The sequence below is a fragment of the Gadus chalcogrammus genome, chromosome 3, assembly GCF_026213295.1.
Source record: "Gadus chalcogrammus isolate NIFS_2021 chromosome 3, NIFS_Gcha_1.0, whole genome shotgun sequence".
Classification (NCBI taxonomy): Eukaryota; Metazoa; Chordata; class Actinopteri; order Gadiformes; family Gadidae; genus Gadus; species Gadus chalcogrammus.
In genome coordinates this window covers 26,954,818-26,963,083 of record NC_079414.1, presented here as the reverse complement: position 1 = coordinate 26,963,083, position 8,266 = coordinate 26,954,818, and the positions used below count along the sequence as shown (strand labels likewise).

Genomic DNA, 8,266 nt, shown 5'->3' with positions numbered 1-8,266 from the left:
AATAAACCCACTGCAAGCAAGAATACGTAAACATGGTATAACTTTATTAATACTTCTACAATAGGGATAGTACCAACAATATTCTGAATATTCAAATTAATCAAAAATAACAATACATCTTTATTCATGGTGGGAAACTCAAACTCAGACTACAGTCCTGACTTTTTGACCTTGAGGACTTTAAGGCCCTGGGTTTAGGAGCCGAAGGTTCACTTCTTCTTCTTCCTGGGCTTCTTCTTGGTCTTGGCATCGATGATGAGCTGGGACTGCCTCTTCAGCGCCTCCCGGGAGATGATGTCAGCCTCGTCTTCCTCACTCTCTTCATCCTCTGGAAACGGCCGGAAGCAGGGACCGGTTGAATACGAGGACGTTGGAGAAGTGAAGTGTGTGTGTGTGTGCTATTGTGTGTGTGTGTGTGTGTGTTTCTTTGTGTATGTGTGTATGTGTGAGTGTATCTGTGTGTGTGTGTGTGCGTGCGCGGCACCGACTGACCGTTGAACAGGTTCTGCTGCTGCTCTTCAGGAAGCTGGATGCGAATGTTGTAGTCCGGTAGTTTCCCCTCGATCCTGGTGTAGAACTACTCAAAGCACACACACACACACACACACACACACACACACACACACACACACACACACACACACACACACACACACACACACACACACCACACACGCACACACGGAACACACACGCAGGTTCAGATTAATGCCTGTATTATTAATCGACTGAAATATAGAGTCAAACAACCCTTTGCATTTCCCACTACATCCAATGCATGCATGGCTACTGGGTGCAGGGATGCTACTGGTAGCTTTGATGCATTTTTACTGGTAGCTACTGGTAGCTGGGATGCTGGTCTCTTGACCAGCGGTGGAGGAAAGCGTACCAGACCAAGGTCAGATCTCAGATTATGCTTTCGTCGTACGACACTTTCAGACAGTTCTTTGGAGCTGGAGCTGGCTCTAGAGGAGCCGCGGTCATTAATAAATAACCAGCGCTCTGACGTCACGTTCCTGCGGCAACGCTCTGGCACGGCATGTCGGCAAACACAACGCCGTCGGCAGCGGCGAGACAATCAGAAGGCAAACAGCGCAGCCGGGAGATCTGGGCGGCCCGTGAGATAAGATGGCCGACTTATTTATTATCCAGGCGCAACGTCCGCCGATGCTTCAAGATAATAACACGAGCGGCGGGTTAATGCTAACCCCGCCGGTCACCCTGCTCCACACAGGCTGCAAGGAGGATTAGAAAAGCGCTAGTCCACGCTAGCTCCCCAAAGGCTAAGCTGGCAAAGCGCGAGTCAGTGCTAGCTCCTCAGAGGCCGAGCTAGCAAAAGCGCTAGCCTCCACTAGCTCCCTAAAGGCCAGTAGAGCATCCTGAGCCAGAGTTTCTCCTCCTCCTCCTCCTCCCCCTCCTCCTCCCCCTCCTCCTCACCTCGTCCTCCCCCTCCTCCCCCTCTTCCTCACCTCGTCCTCCTCCATCTCCTTCAGGAGCGTGGACGGCTCCATCCCCTGGAGCTCCTCGTGGAGCAGTCGGAGCTTCTCCTCACACTGGGCCAGCAGTCCCAGGACCGGGCCCTCAGGGTCGGGGGCCGGAGGGGCCTCAACCCCCTGCTCCTGGAGGGGCCGAGAGAGCGGGGGGGAGAGAAGGGGAGAGAGAGGGTGAGGGAGAGGGTAAGAGGGAGGTAGAGACAGAGAGGGTGAGGGAGTAGTGTGTGTGAGGGTGGTCCCCATAAGGGCGTCAGTAGTGTGTGTGAGGTGGTCCTCACCAGGGCGTCAGTAGTGTGTGTGAGGTGGTCCTCACCAGGGGGGTCAGTAGTGTGTGTGAGGTGGTCCCCATAAGGGGGTCAGTAGTGTGTGTGAGTGTGGTCCTCACCAGGGGGTCATTAGTCTGTGTGAGTGTGGTCCCCACCAGGGGGTCAGTGCTGTGTGTGAGGTGGTCCCCATAAGGGGGTCAGTAGTGTGTGTGAGGTTGTCCTCACCAGGGGGGTCAGTAGTGTGTGTGAGTGGGGTCCTCACCAGGGGGTCAGTAGTGTGTGTGAGGTGGTCCCCACCAGGGGGGTCAGTAGTGTGTGTGAGGTGGTCCCCACCAGGGGGTCAGTAGTGTGTGAGGTGGTCCTCACCAGGGGGGTCAGTAGTGTGTGTGAGGTGGTCCTCACCAGGGGGGTCAGTAGTGTGTGAGGTGGTCCTCACCAGGGGGGTCAGTAGTGTGTGTGAGGTGGTCCCCATAAGGGGGTCAGTAGTGTGTGTGAGTGTGGTCCTCACCAGGGGGTCAGTGCTGTGTGTGAGGTGGTCCCCACCAGGGGGTCAGTAGTGTGTGAGGTGGTCCTCACCAGGGGGGTCAGTAGTGGGTGTGAGGTGGTCCTCACCAGGGGGGTCAGTAGTGTGTGTGAGGTGGTCCCCATAAGGGGGTCAGTAGTGTGTGAGGTGGTCCTCACCAGGGGGATGTGCTGCAGCTTGTCGGCCAGGTGCTCCAGCCCGTTCTGGGCGGTCCCCAGGGTCCTCAGCAGCCAGTCCAGGTGGTCCTTGGCCTCATCGCAGCGCCGCTCAGCCTCCCGCACACGCTGCCCACTGTCCCCCAGAGCCTGCTGCCCGCTGGGGGAGGGGGGGGGGAGGGAGGGGAGGGAGGGGGAGAGAGGGAGGGAGGGAGGGAGGGGAGGGAGGGAGGGAGGGAGGGAGGGAGGGAGGGAGGGAGGGGAGGGAGGGGGAGAGAGGGAGGGAGGGAGGGGGGAGAGAGAGGGGGGGGAGAGGGGGAGAGAGGGAGAGGGAGGGGAAGAGAGAGAGGGGGGAGAGAGAGGGGGGAGAGGGAGGTAGGGAGGAAGGGGGAGAGGGGGGAGAGAGAGGGGGGGAGAGGAAGGGAGGGGGAGAGAGGGGGAGGGGGGTACAGGGAGGGAGGGGGAGAGAGGGAGGGTGAGAGAAAGAGAGAGAAGGTAACTTCACAGCTAACTAGCCCCCATGCTAACTAGCCCCCATGCTAACTAGCCCCAGCTAACTAGCCCCCATGCTAACTAGCCCCAGCTAACTAGCCCCCATGCTAACTAGCCCCAGCTAACCAGCCCCCATGCTGAGCCCGTCATCATGTGTGTGTCTGCGGTGAACCTGGAGAGCTTGGCCTCTCCAGAGTACTTCATGTCCTGGAAGCTGTGCTGCAGTGCCTCCTTCTCCCCCTTCAGCTGCAGCAGCACCTCCTGGTTCTCCCCCTTCAGCTCCTCCAGGTGCCTCTGGGACTCCCCCTGGGCGATGAAGCACTCCACGATCTCCTGCACGGAGCAGGTTAGCTCCGTTAGCTTCAGTAAGGCATTATGACCTTAATGGGGGCTTGAGCTATCATCTTTTATTTACTATTATTTATCTATATCTATTATTATTTAATTATTTATCTACTATTATTTAATTATTTATCTACTGTTATTTAATCATTTATCTATTATTATTTAATCAATCATCTGTTATTATTTATCTTCATCCATAATTATTTAATATTTATCTATTATTATTTATCTTTATCTATTATTATTAATAGATGAAGATGAATGATAATAGATCAATTAGTATTCAATAATAGATTTATTATTTATTAACTATCTTCTTCTATTATTATCTAATAGTTTTTCTAGACAACATTCCTGTGGAAGGCGTGCGTCATCGGCCTCCATTGTGTCCCAGGACTCCTCCCCCTCCCACGCCCGTTACCATGGCCACCCCCGCCCCCCCCCCCCTGTCCGTACGTGCACGCTGGTCACGCCCGTGGCCTCCTTGATGCTCTGGAAGGCCTCCTCCAGGGTGGGGCCGCCGCGCTCCTCCTCGCCGCCCGCCCGCGTGAGGCTGCGCTGGGCCTCGCCGCTCAGCTCCTCGGGCTGCAGGGGGGCCTTCTGGGCCTGGGGGGCCGAAGGGGTTACCACGGAGACCGCGGGCGTTAGGTCGCTCACTGAGGAGGGCTCCTCTACGGACCCTCAGTGTTGTTCTTTCAGGAAGACTTCGGATCGATGGCTGAATGTTAGTGGAGGTTTTAGCTGCACTACATATCCCATCATGCACCATGTCTGCCTATAGGTACTAACAGGACTACATGTCCCATCATGCACCATTTTGCCTCTAGGGAGTAACAGGCCAATAAACTACAGATCCCATCATGCACCAGGTACCTCACAGGACTAACAGAACTACATATCCTATCATGCACCACGTCTGCCTCTAGGGACTAACAGAACTACATATCCTATCATGCACCACGTCTGCCTCTAGGGACTAACAGAACTACAGATCCCATCTTACACCATGTACCTCCTGGGACTAACAGATTCTGTTAGTCTCAGGAGGTACATGGTGCATGATGGGATGTGTAGTTCTGTTTCAGAACTACACATCCCATCATGCACCATGTACCTCCTTGGAGTAACAGTCCTCTGAACTACACATCCCATCATGCACCCTGTCCTGTTCGGGGCCTCACCCTGCGGTCGGCCTTCTCTATCTGGGCCTTGCGCTCCTCCACCTGCTTCCTGTACGAGGCCACGATGCGTTCCCGCTCCTTCCGCTCCTTATAGAGCAGGTCCTCCAGCTGCTGCAGCTCCGCCTGGTGGACGGGAGGAGAACACACAACACAACGTTCAGCTGCATTCACACATTCATACACACATTCACACATTCATACACACATTCACACATTGATACACACATTCGCCCATTCATGCACACATTCACACACCGACAGCGGTGTCGACCACGCAGGGCGACAGCCAGCTGGTCAGGAGCAGTCAGGGTGAGGCGTCTTGCTCCGGGACAACTTGCTAGTCCGGGGATCGGACTAGCAAGCTTCCGGTTGCAAGGAAACGCGCTCTACTTCCTGGGCTAAACCGACCCTTAAAATAATCCCAAAAATTAGAGCTGTTCGCGCACCGATACCAGTATCGGAAGTTCCTCAGAGACGGCCTCATTTACTACACAGGCAGAGAACTAAATAAACACTACGGTGTTGTTCGTTCGTCGGAGGTGGAAAGTCGGAATTGGAAACGTGTGCTCTCCGACGTGCGTTCGAGCTACCAGGTCGGAAAAAACATGGATGCTCACGCTTAACCAAAAGAATACAAATGTATTGTTATAATTATAGATTATAAATGTTAATGATCTAGTTCTGAAAAAAGCTACACGACTATAAAACGCTGTCATCGTAAGAGAACCCTTCAATAACAACAAGCAGTATTAGTAGTCCCGATGCTAGACGCTGTATCGGTGTATACTCGAGCATTAATCATACTAAGGTGAGTTTGGCGTGGTGGGCGGGGCCAGCGGACCTTGGAGACCTCCTTGGACAGCTGGGCGTCGCCGTTCATGACCCTCAGGCCGTGGAGCTCCGCCCGGTCCTTCAGGAGGTCCTCCTCCAGACGGTCCAGCTCCCCCTGAAAGGTCAGGCTCTCATCCTGTAGGGGGGGGGGGAGAGAGAGGGGGGGAGGGAGGAGGGGGGAGGGTGGAGAGAGGGGGAGGGGGGAGAGGCGGGGGGAGAGGAGGGGGGTAGAGGGGGAGAGGGGGGAGAGGGGGGAGGGAGGAGGGGGGAGGGTGGAGAGAGGGAGGGGAGAGGAGGGGGGGAGAGGGGAGAGAGAGAGAGGGGGGAGAGAGGGGGGGAGAGGGGAGAGAGAGAGAGGGGGAGAGAGGGGGGAGAGAGGGGAGAGAGAGAGAGAGAGGGGGGGGGTCAGTATCTCCACTAATATCGATGTTGTCGGGGGAGATGTTGAATTTGTAATTTTCTCAAACTGTTGAGAAATGTTTCTTTGTAAACTCGTTGCTCAAGGCCTGCAACACAGATGAGGTGTTGATGAAAGACATTCCAACGCCATGGAAACCGTAACAAAATCCTGCTGCTAAATCAGGAGACGCAAACACAGAACCAGGACCAGAACCAGAACCAGACGGGACACTCAAGACTAAAACACCACTAATGTTATGGGGTCAGGGGGTCAGGTGACACAGGGGTCGGGGTGAACCCACCTGCAGGTGGTTCTTCAGGGTGACGTAGCCCCTCAGCACGTGCTCCGCCTCCTGGTTCTTCACCTGGGCCTTCTCCAGACTGTTCTCCAGGAAGTGCAGCTTCTGCATTTACAGACGACACAACCGTCACACGGGTTACCTCTACACGTGTGTGTGTGTGTGTGTGTGTGTGTGTGTGTGTGTGTGTGTGTGTGTGTGTGTGTGTGTGTGTGTGTGTGTGTGTGTGTGTGTGCGCGATTTCAACGTGGGTGTGTGTTTGGATAGACGTGTGTCTCACGCTGTATAAAACGTGCATTAGGGGGTTCATATTTTCCGATTTAAATAACTGCGCAATACAACGATGAACAAAAGTTGTTCGCCTTTAGTGGAAGCGTGTGTCGCTATAAGACCTGCAAAGCGGTGGTAATATAGTGCGTTGTTCAGCTACCCTTGCATTGTCCCCCGGCTGCTCCGCGGCGGCGTCAGTGGACGGGGACTTGGCGCCCTCTGGCTGCAGCCTCTGGCACTGCAGCTTCAGCCCCTCCAGCCGGTCGCGGCTGGTCTTGGTGGAGTGTCTCAATGCGTTGAGGCGCTTCATCTTTAGCAACACCTTCTGTTCCACCTTCGTGATGGCCGCCTAGGAACGGGGGGGGGGGGGGGGGGGGTAGGTGGTTAGGGGCACTCATGGAGAGAGAGACAGCAGGAGAAAGGGAAAAGTGAAGATCTTTGACTAGATGAGCATCTTAAAACTCCTTCATAGGAACAGAGAGAGAGAGAGAGAGAGAGAGAGAGAGAGAGAGAGAGAGAGAGAGAGAGAGAGAGAGAGAGAGAGAGAGAGAGAGAGAGAGAGAGAGAGAGTCAATAGGAACCGACTGATATGTACTCTGTGCCTGTGTGTTATTTGTTGCAAAGCTATACATCAGAAAATCTTTAGCAATGTTACTTCTACCTAATACATCACAAAACAACTTACTTAGCCTACTTACGATTTTTTAAGCCCTTTACACTTAATCTCACCTGCCCTGACATCGTGCGGTAGGCCTCCTTCTCTGAACCTCTGTCTTGAAAGGCTTCTTTGATCACATGCTCATCCCCCTGGTAGGAGTGGATAATATCATAGCATACATTTACGTCTAGCAGAAGCTTTTATCCAGAGCGACTTACAATAAATACATTTTTCAGAAGAAAGAGAAACAACAATATATATCTGTCGGTACAGTAAGGATGTTCATAGAACCAAGTGCCAAGCACTAACCATCACTAGGTTAACCCATTCCCTGTGTAAACCAGATACCTAGGATAAGATGCTACACGAGGATAAGTACTATTTTTAAGTGCCAGGACGTACAACATACAATAAGTGATTAAGAGGGGTGTGTGGGGAGGGGGGGTGACAAAGGCCTCTGGATCACCTGCATTGTTATTTAACGAGTGATTGTCAATTTACTTATTTATTTCTAACATTATTTTCCACATGAATGATTGGTAATATTATATCTATAATGTACTTCACAACTCACAGCCAGATTGTCGGCCAGCTTCCTGTGCAGCCGCTTGTTCTCCTGCCTCATCAGCAGGATGGACTCCCTGTTCTTGTGGATGGTGGCCTGGGAGCTCTCGTAGTAGGCGGTTCTGTCTCCCTCTGGCGGTCAAACTCGTTATTAGACTCATAAAATAAATTTGACTTATTTTTCGACTCGTAACTTGGTTGTGACTTGTGATAAATAGGCACATTAAATCGAAAGCATGTTAGAATGTAATGTATTGCTTTATTTAAACCCGTGTGTGTCTTTGGAGCATGCACTACAAACCCCCGTATCCCCACGGCTGTGACACTGTTCAACTCAACCATACTTAATGAGATAAAGCCAAGCCAGCAAATGAAAACCAGGAATGCGTGGAGAACATCGTGTTTATGTTGCAGACATGCCTTCAAAGTCAGCCTTGCAGGACGGAAAACATGAGCAGGACTATGACGTCGGAGATCACTAAAACAGTCAGTAAAATGGTTCATATGAAGACTCACCGAGCAGCTGAATCTTCCGCTGCATCTCGGTTATCTGGTCGTGCAAAGGCGGCTTCATGGCCTCCGCGTTTAATGGCATGTTTGCCCTCGTATAAAAAAAACTAACTATACTGAATAAAATAGCGATGGATAATAATTAATCGCAAAACGAACTTTTCAACATTCAGTTGGTCACCCCGTGGTCGAAGCTTTAAGGTCGCCTAGCAACCGGTACACTTCCAGCCAACCAGAAGGTCGTCTAGCAACCAATACACATAAACCAGGTAACCAGATC

The 8,266-nt window shown here is 52.6% G+C and overlaps 1 protein-coding gene across 1 annotated transcript; it reads right to left on the bottom strand.

Annotated features, from left to right (window-relative positions):
• Window positions 1-41: 41 nt before the first annotated feature.
• Window positions 42-8,173, bottom strand: odad3 (outer dynein arm docking complex subunit 3). Its single transcript, XM_056587052.1, has 13 exons — window positions 7,993-8,173; window positions 7,487-7,608; window positions 6,984-7,061; window positions 6,415-6,603; window positions 5,988-6,089; window positions 5,297-5,422; window positions 4,456-4,578; window positions 3,731-3,880; window positions 3,102-3,262; window positions 2,441-2,597; window positions 1,470-1,619; window positions 493-577; window positions 42-328 (listed from the first exon to the last, which is right to left on the bottom strand). The coding sequence occupies exons 1-13, from the start codon at window positions 8,069-8,071 to the stop codon at window positions 210-212; spliced, it is 1,641 nt and encodes a 546-aa protein (XP_056443027.1). The 5' UTR covers window positions 8,072-8,173; the 3' UTR covers window positions 42-209.
• Between the last annotated feature and the right edge of the window lie 93 nt (window positions 8,174-8,266).

What these genes read in the sequence shown, in the direction of transcription:
- odad3 (XM_056587052.1), bottom strand. Translation starts at nt 8,071, where the DNA reads ATGCCATTAAACGCGGAGGCCATGAAGCCGCCTTTGCACGACCAGATA. An exon ending in ACCGCACGATGTCAGGGCAG is followed by an intron (nt 6,604 to 6,983) that starts GTGAGATTAAGT and finishes CCCCGTTCCTAG; the next exon opens with GCGGCCATCACGAAGGTGGA. An exon ending in TGTCCAAGGAGGTCTCCAAG is followed by an intron (nt 4,579 to 5,296) that starts GTCCGCTGGCCC and finishes CCCGTCCACCAG; the next exon opens with GCGGAGCTGCAGCAGCTGGA.